Source organism: Monomorium pharaonis, chromosome 2 (assembly GCF_013373865.1).
Source record: "Monomorium pharaonis isolate MP-MQ-018 chromosome 2, ASM1337386v2, whole genome shotgun sequence".
Taxonomy (NCBI): Eukaryota; Metazoa; Arthropoda; class Insecta; order Hymenoptera; family Formicidae; genus Monomorium; species Monomorium pharaonis.
The window spans coordinates 3,567,207-3,588,388 of NC_050468.1; the positions used below are offsets into that span (position 1 = coordinate 3,567,207).

The 21,182-nt window shown below is 38.4% G+C and overlaps 1 protein-coding gene across 1 annotated transcript; it reads left to right on the plus strand.

Moving 5' to 3' along the window:
• Positions 1 to 8,355: 8,355 nt before the first annotated feature.
• On the plus strand, positions 8,356 to 12,324 carry LOC118644437. Its single transcript, XM_036283014.1, has 7 exons — positions 8,356 to 8,445; positions 8,568 to 8,667; positions 9,071 to 9,546; positions 10,724 to 10,953; positions 11,179 to 11,664; positions 11,750 to 12,142; positions 12,219 to 12,324. The coding sequence occupies exons 1-7, from the start codon at positions 8,356 to 8,358 to the stop codon at positions 12,322 to 12,324; spliced, it is 1,881 nt and encodes a 626-aa protein (XP_036138907.1).
• Positions 12,325 to 21,182: the final 8,858 nt, after the last annotated feature.

Below are 21,182 nucleotides of genomic sequence, written 5' to 3' on the forward strand. Positions count from 1 at the left end.
CTGAGCAAGAGAGATGGAGATATATTTTTTTTATTCGGTATGAAAAACAAAGCAAGTGCTAATGCAGTTTGAAATTCAAGACAAATTTCGATTCTGCATTAGGTGCTACGAAACTACATGCGAGTGTCCTGTTGAAGATTGTACGGTGTTGCTTTAAAACAGTGATAAAAAGACATAAAAATGGAGAATAATTTCAAGCAAGTGGAACGCGAGCTGTTGGGGCAAGCAAATGGAGTCACTACTTTGGGCAAGTGTTTTATGTGGTTGCAGCGATGCGACGAGATTATACAACAGCTTGAGGAACATAACCGCATCAAGCGTCCTTGGCTCTCCGTCGGACAAAGACAATCGTTGGTGGCGAGGATCGCGCGACTCGAAGGTGAAAAGACACAATTACAAAGACGTTTCGTGCATGTAGGTGGTAATTACGCGAGCACTAGTAATAACGCGAACAAACTTATGTGGCGAGAGATAGATACAGCGTTCGAGAATCGCATTCAGACAGGTGCAGTGATAAAAACTATATTAAACCGTGAACGTTTTTAGAAGACGCAGGCGGTATAGTGCTCGAGCGAGTGCGGGACGTTCTAGAGAAACACAACAGTGTAAAAGTGAATACAGCATTCAACGGCGTGTTTGTAACAGGTGATAAACGTGCCAACAAAAGTATAAGCACTAAAAATTATGAACTATTCCAAACGTCGGACTTGGACGAGTGGTACGAGCGACGCGTTATCGAGCCCACATTAGCATCACTCGAAGAGTTTCAAGAACGAGATAGCAGGTGGACGCTATCGCGAATTTGACTCTAAATAAGTACAATCCTCTACACGCGGGGTGTTACATGACATTACCGCGAGAAATAATGATGAAGCGTGCAGTAGTGAACGTTAATTCAAAGGACAATGCATGCTTCGCGTGGTCAGTGGTCGCCGCTCTACATCCTGCTGAGAGAAACACAGGATTGGAATCGTCATATCCACATTATACAACAGTCCTAAAGTTTGATGACATTGCGTTTCCCGTTACTGTAAAGGACATTGGAAAATTTGAGAGTCTTAACAATATATCAATCAACATCTACGGGATGAAAAAGGAAATGGCAATGCTAAAGATTCTTCCGCTGCGGCTCTCCAATGACAAGAAAGAGAAGCATGTCAATTTATTATACGTGCAAAATCCGCGCGAAGACAGCGTGGGCCACTTTGTCTAGATAAAAAATCTGTCCCGCCTCATCAGCTCCCAACTGAGCAAACATGATGGAAAAAGATACATTTGCGATCGGTATGTATAATATATTAAAATAAATTTTATAATCTAGCAAAAAAGTAATTAAAATTTTTTAAAATTATTTTTACAGGTGCTTGCACTATTTTTCATCATGCGAGAGGTTGCAATCACACGCTGCAGACTGTCAGAGGATGAACGACTGCGCTATCACACTGCCTGCCGAAGACGACAAGTGGTTGAATTTCCGGAATGTAAACCACAAGGAACGAATGCCCTTTATCGTCTATGCGGATCTCGAGTGTGTGCTGCGAAAGACGCAACATGATACAGAGCAAGCGTCGTACACATATCAACAACATGAGGTATTCAGCATCGGATATTACGTGCGATGCTCGTACGACAACACGTTATCCACGTACCGGTTTCGTCGCGATAAAGATTGCATCGTGTGGTTCACTAAACAACTTGAAGAATTAGCGTATAATGTTAAGACTCGTTTATCAACTAATGTCCCCATGGAAACATTATCGGAGGAACAATTGGAGGCATACCGTAGCGCGACGCGGTGTCATATCTGCGATAAGCCATTCGCGTCGAATGATACGCGGGTGCGCGATCATTGTCATTTGACTGGTCGTTACCGCGGTCCTGCACATTCTCTCTGCAATTTAAATTATCGAAATGTATCATACATGCCAATTATTTTTCATAATTTATCTGGATACGATTCACATTTTATTATTAAAGAAATAGCCACAGCGTTCAAAGGGAAGACCGACGTACTCCTCATCACAAAAGAAAAGTACATTTCTTTTACAAAACATGTCGTAGACACAGCTGATAAATTAGATCCACACAATTACATAAAACTACGGTTCATAGATTCATATAAATTTTTAAATACTAGTCTTAAAAAATTAGCATCATTTCTAGGCAAAGAAAAATTGAAAATTGTACGTTCCGAATTTTTACACTTATCTGACGAGGATTTCGATTTATTGACACAAAAAGGTGTATTTCCGTATGAGTACGTTGACTGTGTGAACAAGCTGCAGGACACGTGTTTACCGCCGCGCGAATCATTTTTCAGTTCCCTGACCTCTGATACTGTGTCCGAGAGTGATTACATGCATGCCGAGAATGTCTGGAAGCGATTCTCCGTTCGAACGTTGGGTGAATATAGCGATCTATATTTGAAAACGGATGTGTTATTGTTAGCTGACATTTTTGAAAATTTTTGCGATAAATGCTTAGAAAGTTACGGTCTCGATCCAGCACATTATTACACTCTTCCCGGATACACGTGGGACGCTATGTTAAAATATACAAAAATTTTTTTCGAACTGCTTACTGACATTGACATGGTAATGCTCATCGAACGCGGTATACGCGGCGGTCTCAGTCAATGTTCAGGCAGATATGCACAGGCTAACAACAAATACATGCAGACGTACGACCCATCGAAACCATCCTCATATCTTATGTATTTTGACGTTAATAATTTGTATGGTTGGGCGATGTGTCAGCCGCTGCCATATGGGGAATTTCAATGGATCGAAGTCTCGAATTTTGACATAAATGCGATCGCTGCTGATTCACCAACGGGATACATTTTCGAAGTTGATCTCGAGTATCCCCGAGACCTTCACGACGAGCACGCTGACCTACCTTTCTGCCCAACACGCGATAAACCGCCAGGCAAGCGTGAATGTAAACTTCTCGCTACGCTGTATGATAAGGAACGTTACGTCATACATTACTGTAACCTGCAGCAGTGCACGCGTCACGGTCTTCGTATCGCCAAGATACACCGTATATTAGAATTCGCACAATCTCCATGGCTCTGTAAATACATAGAGTTAAATACACGATTTTGGACACTCGCCAAAAATGATTTCGAAAAAAACTTGTATAAATTAATGAATAATGCGGTGTTTGGTAAAACCATGGAGAATGTGCGCATTGGAGATCATGTTGACATTAAGTTGTTGACAAAATGGGTGGGGCGGTATGGTGCGGAGACAATGATCGCGAAACCAAATTTTCATAGTCGAAGTATTTTTGCAGAAAATTTAATCGCCGTTGAACTTAGAAAACTCGAGGTGAAATTATATAAGCCGATTTACGTAGGCATGTGTATCCTAGATATTTCTAAGACGTGTCTATATGAATTTCACCACGAGTACATGCTACCTCTGTATCGTGACAAATGTAGAGTCATGTATACCGACACCGACCGTCTCATATACTTCGTCGAGTGCAAGGATATTTACAAGACGATGAAATGTGATATCGCTAGGTTCGACACGAGCGGTTATCCGGTCGACAACGCGTACGGTATGTCTCTCCAGAATAAAAAAGTTCCGGGCTTGATGAAAGATGAGAATAATGGTGTGATAATGACTGAGTTCGTTGGACTTAGAGCAAAGATGTATGCGTTAAAGGTAGATGGAAAGAAAGACACTAAAAAGGCGAACGGTGTCAAGAATAATGTAGTAGCGCGAACCATAACATTTGATGATTATACCCAGTGTTTGAGAGATAAGATCGAGATGACGTGTCGCCAATCATGCATAAGATCCAAGCTACATAATATACGGTGTCCGAAACGAAAATCGCTCTAAGTCCATATGATGACAAGAGATACCTTATACCCGATTCAGTTGAAACGTTACCGTGGGGACATTATCGAATACCACTATAATATCTTTAACATTATATAGCTTTTAAATTTCACATTTTACATTAAAAATAATTTTATATATTTTTATGTTAAAAACAAGTATTAATAAAAATGTATTAAGGAAGGATGATAAAGAAATCTCACATAATATAAAATTAATATAATAATGTATTTGGTTACATTGTACTTTTATGTGAAAATAATAAAAACAATTTTTATTGGATTAAACAACAGTGTCTTTATGTATCCATGAATTATGCGATCCATCGAATCCCAGCCACTTGACATAAATCTCATCTCCTTTTCGGCGCAATATTTTTTCAACGAGATACACGTCAGGATTTGCAACACGCTGCAGCTCATATTCGTAAAATCTTCCAGCGATAGATTTTCCACAGGAATCTTCTAGTACATATGTCACAGGATTGGTACGCTGTACTTCAATAATTTTAAATATCTCCGTAGTCCAATTTGGTGTATAACCCTTCTCAAAAACAGTTTTAAATTTGCTGACGCGCACCGAGTCACCTACTTTAAATCGCGCGGGTGCCGCAATTTTTACATGACTATACACCGTGGTTAAGAGTTTTTTAGCGATTGCAGGCGTAACATCGATGGGTCGCATGCCGATAGTTCGATGCTTTCGTGCATTGTACTCTGACACGAGATGCGGCAGCAAATCAATCCATCTATAATTTCCATTGAGTGTAAATTGTTTCCACATGACGTTTTTTAATGTTCGGTTAAAGCGTTCGACAACTGATGCTTTCATTATAGAGTATGTAGAATAATGATTGATATTATGTTTTTTTAATAGTTTCTGCACGTTGGCGTTATAAAATTCCTTTCCTTTGTCTGTTTGCAAATTTTTCGGACATCTTCCATCTTTCCGAATTATCTTTGCAATCGCAATAGCAACTTCGCTACCACTCTTGGCCTTCAGCGGCACAACTCATGCATGCTTGCTCAGCACATCGATAACGGTGAGTATGTAGTGATAATCTCGGTTAAATTGTGTGTAAGGACGCATCTCAACCACATCCGCCTGCCACAGGTCGTCGTATCCATGAACTATGACGCGTCTTTGAGGAAAATTTCTTCTCGCCGGAGCATGCAACTCCTCAACCAGCAATTGTTTTTCAGACATGTTCAGAGTATGACATGTAAATGGTGCATATATTCAACGTACTAACTTTTTTACTCTGCACGATGAGTTACTGCGTCGAGCTGTCTTTGAATCTCGTTTAGCATATGAGCTGTAATTTCAACCTTACTTTAAAGTGTCTCAATCTTCCTCTCAATTCCATCCTGTCGATCCTTTAAAATTTTCACAGTTTGTTGCACGTATCGTTTATTGGCTGCATCACTATCATTTACAGGTAACGCTAAACATTGAATCTTGCGCGACTTTGCATCAAAATCGGTGACTACCATGCAAAGAGCGTTATCGCGCACGTAATTTCTGACTAATCCGCTCCATTGATAATACCCAGTGAACACATTTTATAGCGGCAATATAACATGGAAGTTACATGTAATTTAACATTGTTATTCTTGTGATATGTAGGTGCTATATAACATGGAAATAATCTGTTATGTAATATTTGTTATACGCAAGTGATATAGCTGTTATACATCGTTTTGGCGTTACAGTTATTCAACAAAAATTGTATAATCGTAACATAACACGTTCGTATCAATGTTATTACGAAACGATGCGTCGTAGTTGACTCAGAAATCAAACATTTTATAACATCCTAAATGACAGAACTATTTGATAATAAAAAAAATTATTATAAAGATAATGTTTTTTAAAATAACGGTTTGTCTACAATTACTGCGCACAAAAAATGCACAAAATCTAAATTCATCATGTGCTGAACAAAAACAAAATAATAAATGTATACTATTCAATTTTTCTTAGAATTACGATCTATATAGTTAACCATCTAATTAATAATTTGAACGCTTCAAAGATTAGTGCTAAATAGATCGCAATTTCCATCAAATTATTAAGGTTATGGAAAAAGATTTTAACAATAAAATTAATAAGTAAATAAATTAATGCTATTTATTTTTAATATGTTTTGCAAAATTTAATTGCTTTTATAAAAAATAATATAGTTGCGTCAGTTTATAACATATAGGTATATGTAGACAATAACAAGTACCCATATCGATGAGTCAAATTGGCGTAGCAGGTAGAGTACAAGGTTCGTCATCCTAAGGTCCCGGGTTCAAACCTAGCAGTGGCAAGTAAGAATAAAATAAAAAATAACATAATTTAAATTTAATTAATTAATAAAAATTTATTCTAAATGTAGTATGTGCTGTTGATAAAAATAATTTTTTTAAAATGAAATTTGTATTTTATTTTATTTTTTTTGTAACTGCTGTGTAACGGTTAGATAACATGTAATTATAACATGTTATATTGCTGAGTCGGAAATTGTAACTTACATGTAAGTTACGTGTAATTTCAGAGTAACGTAACCTGTTATATTCGGTTACATTGCTGTTACACTGCTGCTATATTACTGTGTTCACTGGGTATTAGCCAGGAATATTACAATAAATCGTAGTTGTTAAGCTCATATCACTTGCCTCCGTTCATTCACTTAACCAGCCCGCCGTCCGAACCCTGAATTGCCCGCGGCTATCCGCAGCCAACAGTACTCATAATTCACGGTTACACAATTAATAAAATAAAAAAATGTATTTTAAAATTATTATTATTATATTCATCTACGCATGTAAATGTTGCATATTTATTTACAATTATTTTATCAACCTTTACCTCTACTTCGAATAAAAAAGAATAAACTTTAAAATTATTAAACAAATAAATTTAACTTAGGGATTTTTATATAAATTTTATCACGCAAATTTATTTCTTGAATAAAAATTTTTAATTTAATCTTGACGAAGTGCTGACTAATTATTCGTTTTAAAATTTTTGTCATTTTCCTTCTTGTTCGTCGCTAAAAAATTACATATAATAAACTTATTCTTTTTATATTAAAATAAATAGAATAGAGTGTAATCTCACTCTTAATTCTTACACGATCACGGGATAATATGTTACAAAAATTAACGAGTTAATTAACCACACGACTGAATTATCTTCTCGTTTACATTAAACGACTAAGTCAAGTGAGTATAGTAGGTTAGTTACTTTAACGCATTTCGTCTAACGTAGGGGTTCCAGTGAAAAATAAAATAAGGTTAAAAAACAGGTGCGTTTTCTTTGTATGTTATTTCTTTGTTGTAGCAGTAAAAAGTTTGAAATTAGAAGAAATAAATTAACAAGATTTTATTATTCAGTCCAAACTGGCGGTGGTGTTACGCGAACCGTCGACGATGACGAGGCCACGTTAAGTGGAAATGAGGAGGAGGAGGAGGAAAATCCGGGTGTTAGCCTCGTGCAGACGTCTTAACATCGACATCATCAGCAGCAACAGCAGTGTCAATCACAGGACGATGGTAGATTTAGGTACATAGAATTAAGGGCGGAAAATTCGCGGCGCTTTAGGAACTTTAGGACGTTTGGGAGGGAAGCGTCTTTTAAAATACGACCGATTCCCGACGGAACGAATACGATTCAGTGGTTATAAAACGCGTTCCGTGAGATACACGCATACGTTTTATGGTCGTGCGCTCCCACCGATTACGTCGGTTTAACGTTTTATTCGGCGGAGCTAACGCACGGACCGGCCGGATTATCATTCCGTCCGGCATCCGACTGAACTCCCGATGACATATGGCGTCTCGTGAGTTCAGTAGCGCAAAGCGTCGGCGGAATAGACGTAGCGCAAAATTTTTTCGTGAGCATCTTTAGTGTCGCAGTGCCAGTAGGTCGCGGAGGCTCATCCAAAAAATTAACGCGCGAAGACGTCGCGAAGCGTTCAATCCTATAGATTAATAACAACGATAATCTGTGTCCCCCTCGCACTTTGGTGCTGTCGCGTATTTATTATCAACGCGCGCGAGGGAGATTTACATAAAATGTGGAATTCGGTTACATGTAAGACATCGACGTTAATTCCAGCGAGAATTAGCGCTGGAATTAACGCGTAACGCCGGTGTTGTAATCCCGGAAGAGGGTTGTGGAATTCCGCAGATTGAACGCTTCCAACGGTTTCTCGCTACTGAAAATATTGCAATTGTAATTTATAATTTTAGTACTTTCGGTCGTGGCAAGAAACCGTTGTACGATGGTACCACGTTACTCGGGACATTAGAACGCGAACTCTCGTATCGTCTTAACATCATGCATTACGAGCGTTCGCGTCATTATAACCCGATATTAAGCTTGAAAGCCGCAGCCGGTTCGCGCGGAGGGTATTGCGTCGCGTGTAACGTAGGTTATCGTTCGGATAGGAGACACCGTTGCGTGAAAAAATGTCCACGATGTTACGCAGCGACGCATTGCAAAAATCTCGATGCAGCGCTCGTCAGATGTGGAAGATGCAAACGCAATTTTTTCGGACAAAGCTGCTACAATCGGCATCGCAAAAGCAGTACGTATGACGGTAAATCGCTCGCTTCCGTCTGTGATTCTGTTAAGATTTGCAACGGATGTGGGCGATTTGTAAAATCGGGATCTGAGCACAAATGCGACGTGACGTATTGTAAGTTGTGCTTTTCGCTGCAGTCAACAAATCATCATTGTTACATGCGTCCTCTTCGCCGCAAAACCGTAGTCGAAAATCCTGGTGCGAGTACGACTACGGCTGAACGGCTGGAGGATACGCGTAATAAAGATAAGTCAAAGGTCGCGTCGCGTTTGTGTTTTACAATTTCGAAACACGACAAGACGAGGTGCTTGAAGGTAGTGAAGATACTTACCTTCATGTACCGCGCAACAAGTCTGCGAAGCTTGCTCCGTGATAAAGGAAGACGCGATGCAATGTCGATGGTGCGGGATACGAGAATTTGTGTTTTGAGATGATCCTGTGAAACAATTCGTCGATTTCGTAACTCGATCGACGAAATGTTTCAAAAAGATCATCTGTATCGCACATAACGCGAAAGCATTCGACGCGCAATTTATATTGAAACATTTAATAGAAAGGACAGAAATGACAGAAAAACCCGAGTTGATTTTGAACGGGACAAAAATAATCGCAATAACGCTTAGGCATGTTAAATTTATAGACAGCGTAAATTACATGCCCATGCGCTTATCCGATTTACCCAAGGCTTTCGGGCTAAGGGATACGTCGGATAAAGATGTATTCCCACATCTGTTTAATACACGCGAGAACCAGATGTATGTCAGGGCTTTACCCGACATTCGATACTTTTATCCCGACCAAATGAAACCGGAAGAACGCGAACAATTTTTAGCTTGGCACTCAAAGATGACTAACAAAGGTTACATCTTTGATTTCCAACGCGAAATTGTTCGCTACTGTCGTAACGATGTAGTTTTCCGTCGCGCCTGCATGGAATTCCGCAAAATATTTTTGGAACGTGGCGACGTGTGTCCCTTCGAGGAATGCACAACTATCGCATCCACGTGCATAAAAGTTTTCCGTAAAAACTTTTTACGGGAGGGTGAAATAGGTGTGATTCCGTTGAAGGGATACAGGAACGTGGATAAGCAATCGCAAAAAGCTCTGAGATGGCTCGTGTGGATGGAACGCGAACTCCCAGACAGCACAGGATATCCTATGGATATCCGTTTTATGTCCATTTCTTGTCCTGATGTCCATAGACCTTATAAGGATATCCATAGAATATACATTTGTGGACATTGAAGGGATATCCTAAAATGGACCACTTTGTATGTCCATATGCTTTCCTTATTTGTACTTGCTCCGCCAACACCATCTGCATGCACAAGTGAACTAAAAAGCAATATGGCCGTAGTAGTGGTTAGGTTTTCGTTGGTTATCGGCATGTTTTACACAGTCAGATAAAAATCCTAAAAATTTTCAGAAATTATAAGTTACGAAAGCAGCAAAGAATCTCATTGTGTGCCGTTAGCTTTGCCTCTGCCTGATTGATCAATTCGCTAATATATTCTACCACAAATTCTCCTTTAACGAGAATGATGATAGATGCTCGGCCGACGCTCGCTTGCTCGTAGGCTCTGACCTACGTACGTAAACAGAACGGTTACGTGTACACGGTAGCAGCGACGAATTCTAGACGTATAATTACAGATGGTAATAGACGACGGCGAAGTGTACGGGGATTACGACGAAGGTCTCGATAAAGAACAGCAACGAGATTAGAGATTGCAGCAACGGGAACAATCAGAGCCTACGAGCAAGCAAGCGTCGGCCGAGCACCATCATTTTCGTTAAAGACGAGTTTGTGATGGAATATATTGGCAAATTGATCAACCAGGTAGAGGCAAAGCCAATGGCACACAATAAGATTTTATACAGTCTACTCTGTAGCCTATGTATATATGTATATATATATATGTGTGTGTATAAACATAAAATTTAATTTCTGTTATAGTTGAAGAGTCACAATCATTTGTTGCCTAGACGAGATCACTCGCATGCTGCAGTCATTGTCTGCAATATAAAGAATATTTGTTCCACTGTAATCGTTAAACAATGGATACACACTATATATATATGTGTGTGATAATTACAAAATACTTTAAGCTGATGGTTTAATTAATATTATACGTATGATACTTATTTAATTAAAATTGTTTAATGTATAATCTATCGAAAGAATAATATAATTTCTAAAATAAATATTTATATTTATATATTTTATTCTGTTTTTACCTTTTTATTTAATGTAAAATTTAATTTTGAATACCGCTTTTTATCACGTCCATAGGACGTCCATAGAACGTCCATAAGACGTCCATCGGACATATTTTACGGATATAGCATGTCCACCAGTTTCATAAACCAATATCCCATGGACGTCCATAGAATGTCCAAAGGACATAAAACGGATGTCCTGTGGATATCCTCAATATCCATTAAGGACGTCTTATGGATGTCGTATGGATATCCGTGTGCTGTCTGGGCTAAAACATCCGATCATTCACGCGGGTCGAGGACGTGAACATTTTACAATTCCACGGTTGTTTTTGGCACGGATGTCCAACTTGCTTTCGTGTGGATCGCGATCGTCCGCTTTTATCCACGAATCCTGAAGACACCATTGACACGCGTTACGAACGAACTCTCGCGAGGACGTGGCGCCTTCAAAGGTTAGGATACCGCGTGACTGAAAAATGGGAGTGCGACTTTGATCGTGAGGTGCAAGAAAATCCAGAAATTCAGGCGTTTTTCGAATCACGCGTTATTAAAACTCGCACCTCTCAATCCACGCGACGCATTTTACGGCGGACATACGGAGAACATCGCGACCCTTTATGAAGTTAAGGGTACAGAGAAAATGCGTTACGTCGACGTATGCTCTTTGTACCCTTATGTATTGAAAACCGGTGCTTTTCCGATTGGTCATCCGGATATTTATATCGGAGGAGATTGTATTGGATTAATCGGAGCAGCACCAAATTTTAATTTCGATAACGTTGAGGGCTATAGGGTGCTCCCACCTCGCGATTTATATCATCCGGTGCTCCCATATCGAGTGAACGGTAAATTAATATTCGGACTTTGTCGTAGCTGCTGCGAAACCTTCTCGACAGCTTCGTGTACTCGCGATTCCCCCTTCGATCGTGAATTCGAGGGTACACGGGTTTCTTGTGAATTACGCAAGGCTGTCGAGAAGGGTTATATCGTGACGGAGGTGAGCGAGATTTGGCAATACAAAGTCACGAAATACGACCCCGGTAACTGGCAGGGTGGCTCGTTTGTCAAATATATAAATTGTTTTTTACAATTAAAGCAAGAAGCGAGCGGCGAGCGGGTGGCCGAACGAATGCCAGGAGGACGACGACGAAACTAAGGAACGATACCTGCGTGAGTATGAGGAAACCGAGGGTATCGTTCTCGAAAAAGCTAATATCGCTCGAAATCCTGGCCTTTGCTCGGTTACAAAACTATGCTTGAACTCTTTTTGGGAAAAATTCCGCCAGCGAGCTAATTTGCCTAAAACCGAGGTCGTAAAAACATATCAGCATTTCGTGATTTTGCTCACAAGTTCCGAACACGAAATAACCGGTATATTACCCGTCAACGACGAGGTAATGTACGTTTCGTGGCGGCTACGTGAGGAAGCGGTCGTAGCCTCGCCAATAACAAACGTCGTTATCGCTGCCTATACGACGGCACAGGCGAGGTTAGTATTGTATAGTTATTTAGAAAAATTAGACAAAAGGGTATTATACTGATACAGACTCGTGCATATATTTAAGTTCTGGTGATCCGAACGAGCCGCATACGAGTAACTTTTTAAGTGACATGACGGACGAACTCAAAAGCTACGGCAGCGGTAACTATATCGAGTCGTTCGTATCGTGAGGACCAAAATTTTACGCGTATGTGGTTCGTACGCCGGAAAGAAACGCCCACGAGGTCTGTAAAGTGAAGGGAATAACTTTGAATTACTTAAATTCAAAGCTCCTAAACTTTCACAGTATTAAAAATTTAATATTGGGGGTAGAAGAAGAAGAAGAAGCGGGAAGAGATGGCGTGATAAAACTGCGTTTTAGTGCAATTCGGCGTACAGCGTTTCACAAAATCGTGACACGTAGTGAAAGAAAATCCTGTGCGCCGGTATTGGTAAAACGCAGATTTATCGACAAACAACATTCGTTCCCGTATGGTTTTGTCGATTTGTAAATATGATTTCTTCTATATACCCTGTATAGTTTTAAAATATACGTTTTCCGTGAATTTTCCGCCTATTAGTGTACAAGTAAACTATTGTAAAATTTTGTAAAATTGTATAAGAAAACTTTTGTAAACTTTTTTGTAAAAATTTAGTAAAAATTATATAAATACTGTAAATATGTAACATTTGTAAATTTTTTGTAAAAAATGTATAAATTGTAAAAATAAGTATTTTTTGTAAAGTGTGTAATTTAAGATTTCAATATTTTTTGTATTATAAAAAAGTTTTTCATATTTGTACTTTAAAATGTAAATTAGTTGTAAAATAAAAAAAACTCGAAATTAAAATTTGTCTTTCTTATTTTTTAAATAAAATTTTTATAAAAAATAAAAAGTTTTACTTGTAAATAAAAAAGAAAAAAGTTTCCGTACCTTTATACCCTGTTCCTTTTATCGACTTGTTAGCCGTGATGCCGCAACATGGATTAGCTTGTATACGTACGCGTTGCACCGTGGCCCAAATCCGCTAATTTTGTCGGCCACGGTGCCTTCGTTTCGGCTAGCACACGCGGGGGTACGCTGACACGAGCGTGCCGTCGCCGCCGCCGCCATCGCCGCCGCGTTGATCTTTAACTTTTTTAAAATTTAATTTACGTATTTCAAAAAGGAGAGAAGTATTAACGTTACTTTGCATATTTCTTTTAAAGTCACGCGAGAAAATCAATTTAGTCATTACGTGAAGTAGACGTGCGCTAGAAACATCCTTGGACGTCGATCGTTTGCGGTCCCACTGGTTGTGGGAAAACGATCTTTGTAAAAACTTTTCTTCGGTATTTATCGCTCATGTCCGACGTGCGTTTCGAACGAGTTTTATTTTATTACGCGGAGTGGCAAGAGGCCACTCCGCGTAATAAAATTGAGGTTATCGTCAATTACAATACGACGCGAGTGTAAAAGAAGAGAACGCGCTAAACAACGTTGCAGCGAGGAAGAAAAATATAATCGAATTTCGCGAGGGATTACCACGCCCAGAGGATTACTCGAACGATCCGTTTATCCCGAAACTAGTCATAATCGACGACCTTATGAGAGAATCTTCCTCGAGCGACGCTATCGTAGATCTTTTTACCAAGGGCAGTCATCACAAAAATCTCAGCGTCATTCTCATCTCGCAAAACCTTTTCCATCAGGGACGCGGACAACGTGATATCTCTCTCAACGCTAATTACATCGTGGTTTTCAAAAATCCTCGCGATCGTGCGCAAATTCAACATTTAGCACGACAAGTTTATCCCGACGACCCAAGATTGAAGAGGCATACTACGACGCCACGTCGAAACCACACGATTATTTGTTGTTCGATGATTATTGAAACAATCGACTCCTGACGAATTCCGATTCCGGACGTGTATCTTTCCCAACAATACGCGACATTACGTCTACGTGCCGCGTAGATCGTTTTTCAACGGAAGCGTATAAAAACCGTGTAACGTAGTTGCTGCGATTCAGTCGTGTAATTCATACGCGATGAAGGAGAAGCGTAACGTATGTTCGGATAACGCGGTGATAATCGCCAGACGTTTGATCAGTAAGAGAAACGTCTGTCTTCTCGAGGCAGTGTGTCATCTGAACAAAAACCAACGGACTGCTTTTCTTCGAACTGCTGACGAAAAATTTATTCGTTGTATCCGTGAATGTGTTCTTAATACTCTCAACGGTAACGTCGCACTCGATTCTCGTGAAAAAGATCAGCTGTCCAAATATAAAACGACCCTACGGCGTATCGCAAGAAAACGTGGTAACTGGAAGTCTAAAAGAAAGCTATTGTTACAACGAGGAGAATTTTTACCCTATATTATCGGTCTCATATTGTCAGCTTGCGATGCAACTTTCCCTCGGAAACCGCCAGGTTAGAAGGGGGCTACGACCATTAAACGGTAACCTGGATTAATAACAACGAGTAACGCTTTCTCCACAAGAGCATCGGTAGCTTATGTATATCTTCAATACTTATGTATATCTAGCTTATGTATATCGTAACGGTATCTTCAGTATATCGCTCGAGAATGCTCTCTCAACGATATCGGTAACCTGCGTAAACGGTATCTTCTCAATAATATATATTTTGGGCGCCAGGCGCGAATTCTCGCGCCACACAATAATTAGCGATAATGCGGTAACCAAAAAGAAAGCGTTACGAATGCCGGTAGCTCTTTACTCGAAGCGGTAGAGGGGCGTGATTCTTAAATAGGGGGGACGTGTAGAGATGTCGGATCGAAGCAGGTCGCAGAATAGATTCGGTACTCAGTTTTCAAATAAATAACCAATCAAACTATATTTCTTAAGTGATTAGAGAATACGGTAATAACAAAAATAATTGACTTTACTCAAATTATCTGAACACAATAAATCTACAGATATATTCGATTGAGATGGAAACACAAATTCAAGACGAAGAAAATGCGGAAACTAGAAAATCTACTATACGAGGCGAGAGGCCGACAAGGCTCTCCGCTCGAACAACAGCAAGTATAATATGCTCGGAAACAGTATTCGCGGTAGCAATCAACTAGATTATTAATTACAGATGACTGTCGGTGCCAGCTTTGTCCGAGAGGAACGTACTCAATAATCAATATTCGAGGCCGGTCGGTCTAATCTCCCGTGCGGCAACGAGACTCTACTTTCTATTTCGAGTTTCTTAACCCAAAAACAACAGCAATAACGGTAGCGGATTCCGGATTACCGGTAACACAACAAGAAACGGTATCCTTTATTCGGACCACGAGAGTCGACCGCCTTAACCGAATCTTACGTAAATCCGGGTGGCTACCGAGTGGTGGCCTTACAATGCGGGAACTTGGTCCACCGGAGTCGGTAGCAACGGTTGGTTCTCCAAAGACGGTAACCCAGGAGCTCGTCCTCGTCGATACGTATTAGTACACGGCTTGCCGAACAGCAGCCGCCCATACAAAAGGCTGAGGCAGAAAAAAGCTGAAATTTAGCGCCACCTATCAATTAGGGCCCAGATAGCACAAGGACACCCATTGTATGTCCAATGGATATCCGCTTCTGGACATTCGGACGTCCATTAAGAGTCCAAATAAGGTCCGTCAGACATTCGATGGACCATAGGATATACGTTTGGCACAACTTTGTACATTCATAGAAAGTCCTATAATAAACATCCATGGGATATACGTTTGTCACAATTTCGGACATTCATAGAAAGTCTGAAATAAACCAAATTTTAGACCTATTATGGTTTGATTATTTCTTTTGGACCTTTTTCAATTAAAGGGCTTGTTGCAATAGTGGGTTAATCCACATTTTGTAAAAATCATCGACATAAAGCATGGACTGCGCATTTTCTGCAAGAAGCTCTTGAAAAGTGTCCGGCAGAAAGACAAAGAGGAGACGTGATCCGGGTCAATTTCTTTCTCTGTCTAGCGCCCATTATGCTACTGGTTAGACAGAGACAGCGCTTGACCCGGACCAATTGCTGTGTCCCTCTTTTGGTTGGAAAAAGAAAAAAAAAACAAAAAAGAAAAAGAAACAAAAATAAAAAAAACGAAACAATAAAAACGAAAAAGAAACAATAATATATTACAACAAACATTTTAAAAAATACCAATAACACAGGCACACAAAAAAAAAGTGGTTGGTCCGGCGGACTAGACTAGTCAATCCTTATGTATTTCGACCCGCTGAATCCGAATTCAATGTCAGAATTGCAAAGTCAGCTCGCATTTCCTAACCTCAAAAAAAAATTTTTTTTTTAATGTTGGTCCGGCGAACCAGACTAGTCTATCCTTATGTATTTTGACCCGCTGAATCCAAATCCAAGGTCAGAATTGCTGAAATGACTCATTTTTTCCTAACCTCAAAAAAAAAATTTTTTTTTAACGTTAGTCCGGCGGACCAGACTAATCTATTTTTATGTATTTTGACCCGCTGAATCCAAATTCAAGGTCAGAATTGCTAAATTGGCTCATTTTTTCCTAACCTCAAAAAAAAATTTTTTTTTAACGTTGGTCCGACAGACCAGACTAATCTATTTTTATGTATTTTGACCCGCTGAATCCAAATTCAAGGTCAGAATTTCTAAATTGGCTCATTTTTTCCTAACCTCATTCACCATTTTTATTCAGAGCTTTCACCCATTGTTTCATGAGTCCTAATTTGATATGAAGAGGTGGAAGAAAAAACATCTTATAAAAGCAGTTTAGGTCACAAATGTATAATCCGGAGCGTGCAGGCTTGCGTAACCACATTATCCGGGGAAAATTCCATACGTATGACAAGTTTGAGCTTCTGTGAATAAATAGCGTAGAAAATTCACTCCCTTTTTCTATTATATCTAACTCTTTTATTCTGGAAGGTTCTGTGCAATGGCTTTCTCTTACGTTTCTTCCCTTTCACAGAGACATCACGTTTGAGCGTCCAGCAGAAATCAGCCATCATATTCACATCCCATTTGCCTTGATATCGAAACTCTATCTCTTTGACGTCCTGATGAAATCTTTCTCCCTGTTCTTCACTATAATCACCTAGATTTTCTGGGAAGTAGTCGATATGAGAATCTAAGAAATGCAACTTAAGATTCATTAGGCAACCTAGTTTTTTATAGTTCTCCATCATTTCCGCCACCTTTTGTCTGTAATCTTGACTTTTGTGGTTTCCTAAAAAATTTTCTGTGACACCTTTGAAACTCAGCCATGCTGCTCTCTCATCTTCATTCATTTTGGTAACAAAATTGTCGTCTCTCAACATTTTACGTATTTGAGGTCCATCAAAAATTCCTTCTCGCAATTTTGCATCAGAGATGTTGGGAAATTTTTCTTGTAAATACTGGTAGCATTCACCATTTTTATTCAGAGCTTTCACCCATTGTTTCATGAGTCCTAATTTGATATGAAGAGGTGGAAGAAGAACTTTTAAAGGCTCAACTAACGGTTCATTTATGATATTTTTAGACCCAGGTTGCAGAGACGTTCTTGTCGGCCATTCTTTTCTAATGTAATGGTCTGTTCGATCTCTACTATCCCATTCACATAGAAAGCATGGATTTTTTGTGTAACCTGATTGTTGACCCAATAATATGGTGAGAATTTTTAGATCCCCACAAATTTGCCACCTATGTTCTGTGTATTTAATTTTTTCAAGAACTGTTTTCAAGTTTGTGTACTCTTCTTTTATCACTACCGAGTGCGCTACAGGAATGGAGGCATATACATTAGTATTGTGCAGCAACACTGCTTTCAAGCTTCTCTTAAAAGAATCGATAAATAGTCTCCACTCATCAGACTTGTAACATCCAGGTTTCAGTTTGTTCATTAATCCGATAACATCGTGACAATAGACTAATGAATGTTCCTCATCTGCAAAGAAATATTGCCGATATTCTCTTTCTCTGTCACGATAATAGGAGGTTTTCACATTTTTCGCCTCCTTAACATTGTGTTTCAACTAGGACGCCAAAAACTCTGCTCCATCTTTGGGCAAACCCAAATCTCGAACAAGATCGTTCACCTTCTCTTGTGTTATTTTTCCTGGTTTTTTTGATATATTATACGGAACATAGTCATCACCATCAGTTGATTTACTTAAACTTTTAGTCTCGCTCTCAGTTTCAATCTCAGATTCTTCCGAACTTCCATCAATCTCTATTCGATTGAGTTCAGAAGTAATACTTGTATCCATGACTTCATCGTTTGTTTCGTCGGATGCTGATATATATATAGGTTTCGTTAAACTCGAAACATTGGCGTAGCATAATGCCGACTTTTTTCTGTTGTTTATTCCATTTAGACTTGTCATACAGAAATAGCAATCTTCTCTGGTCATCGGTTTTTTCCATATGGCAGGTACTCTCATTCTCAGTTTTGTCTTGTTCCTTTCACAACTTCGCAACATTTTATAACAAGAACTACATATTTTCTTGGGAACCCAATTGGATTCTTGGTTTGCGATTTCGATACAGAAGGAATTTTTGTAGAGATCTTTGATTCAGCAAGTGCTGTCTAAGGAGCATTGCGCTAATTGTCGAGCGGATTGCGCGAAACCTCGCGCGATGCGCTCGATGCTGACTGCAGCTGACCGACTTACGTCATCGTGTTACTGACACCTTATCGTTATGAGTGTGTCACTCATAACAATATATATATATATATATATACATACTTTTATGCCTAAATTTACGTTTCGAACTAATTAACGTTTCTAAATTGTTCTAAACTATTTACTGCTAACTGCTATAACTGCTATTATTTAAGTTGCCTACTGTGACGTCGTCTTAAAATTTTCTTTTTTTCTCTTTTTCCTTTTTCTTTAAAAACTCAGCTATGTTCCTCTGTTTCAGGACTAAAGGAGTCAGATTCTCACAAGGACGTCACTTCTCCCCTATATAAACTATTTTACTAACAGAACTAACCTTTCTTATAAGTAACGCACGTTAATGTCTTCTATCTAAAAGAACAAATTAAGAAATACGATCAAACTCGGATGACCACGTTCAGAAGGCCAAAATAATAAATCCCTAGATACTATAATTTTTGACCTAATTCAAACTATTAAATATTATTGGATCTCGCTCTTATAATAACAAAAGGAGGGACTTCTCCATCAAAGAGAATCCATTGGAACTTATTATTTCGGAACTATACAGATTCTCACTAGAACCACTCCCTTGATGACTCATCCTAAACCTCCCGACAAACGACTATTCCTCCTTCTCCATTACCTTTCCAAATCCTTATGACCCAATAATAAATCTGTAATCTAAGACGATATTCCAATATGACGAAAAGTATAATAGTTATACTTTCGACGTATCGAGACCAAGCACTCATGGCAATCTTGAACGACTTTGAAATACGCTAAAGTCATTATAAAATGACCTGAAAATATACAAAGTCGCTAACACGCTGAGGGTCTGTTGTAAGGAACTGCATACGTCGTTATGTAGATATTATACGACCTCGAACTTAAAAATATGAATTCAGAAGCTCAAAAATCCTTCTGGGAAGAAAGCGCTCAGAAGAGTAGATTGCAGCCCAAACTCAAGACCGCAATATCTCGAAATTCTCGAGACAATACATTCTCCAATCATACCATACCCTACCCTTGACAATACCCCCACCAATCCCTATTCCTTAAAACATCTCGTTAACGAGGACAACAAATTGCAAATACAAATTTATAGATTATAGATATCATTGTAATTTTGTTACGAACATTGATTATTATATTAGCATAATTATCAACATGACTCTGATAATAAATAAGCCTAATGAAATATAAAAGGTCATCCCAGATTAATCCATGGTTATTAACATACTATTATTAATTACACAAAAGGGAATATTGTCCTCGGAAAGAATCTTGAAATAAGAATATTCAAAAATTAAAGATCATAACTCTTATAATAAAATTACTAAAATCATATTTCGAGACTACTGCAATAACAAAACTATAATCATCCGCAGAATTCAAGATTTCCAAGGAAATTAAGCATCGTTGCATGTGCAAATAATAATACGATTATAAGAATTGATCTACATTCACCTTTTGTGTACTGTTAATAGATAGCACTATTAATCATTACTAATAAATATTAAATAATACTATTGTTAATCATTATTACAACCTTATATTATCATTCCTATTATCAATACGTTACCGATTTTTATGAACACTATATTACTTATTATATTATCAGTTCTTATATATTGTCAACTTTATATATTACCAATTATTATACGGTGTCGATGATATATTATGTTGTTTTATATTATTCTTATCAACTCGCTTATAATATGCATGCCCAATGTAATACAACTACCAGTAACACGTACTCTAGAGAACTACCTTATAAACTGATAAAGAAGGAATGAAACTCCGTCGCGCTCGCACATGAATGTGTACATATAAATATATGTCTATCGGCATACTGAAAATTAACGAACTATTAAATAAACTATCTGAAAATTTTAATTCCCCAAAAATGATTTATAAACAAATAGGAAATAGTCAGAAATTATAACGTAATATTTCGATAAATTAATAACTTTGACTGCAAGTAGAATCGTAGCATTAGAAGCCGATGTTGTGAAGGCCTTGCCGAGAGTCACGTCTCGGGAGATGCGACATATGATATATGCTGGCACACTGACACATATATATATATGTATACACATTCCAATCTCCGATCACCTGAAAATTAAATTTAAGGCTTTTGCTTCACGCAAAAGAATATTGTTCTATAATTAAGAAAATATTTACATATTTTGTTTAATAACTTCCTTCAAACAAGAATATATATATATTTTTTTTTCTTTTTTTTTTCTTTTTTTTACGACTCCTTTTATTTGTAATAATTTAACATATATTTGGACAAACATTAGAAATTTTGGCTTTATAAAACCAAATATATTATTTCAGAATTATTATGAAACCTTGTTGGGGAGAAACTGACCCCAGATAATAAGCAAACCAGATATCAGGTAAAGTAAATATTTTTGTTTGAAATATCTCTATCATCTCGA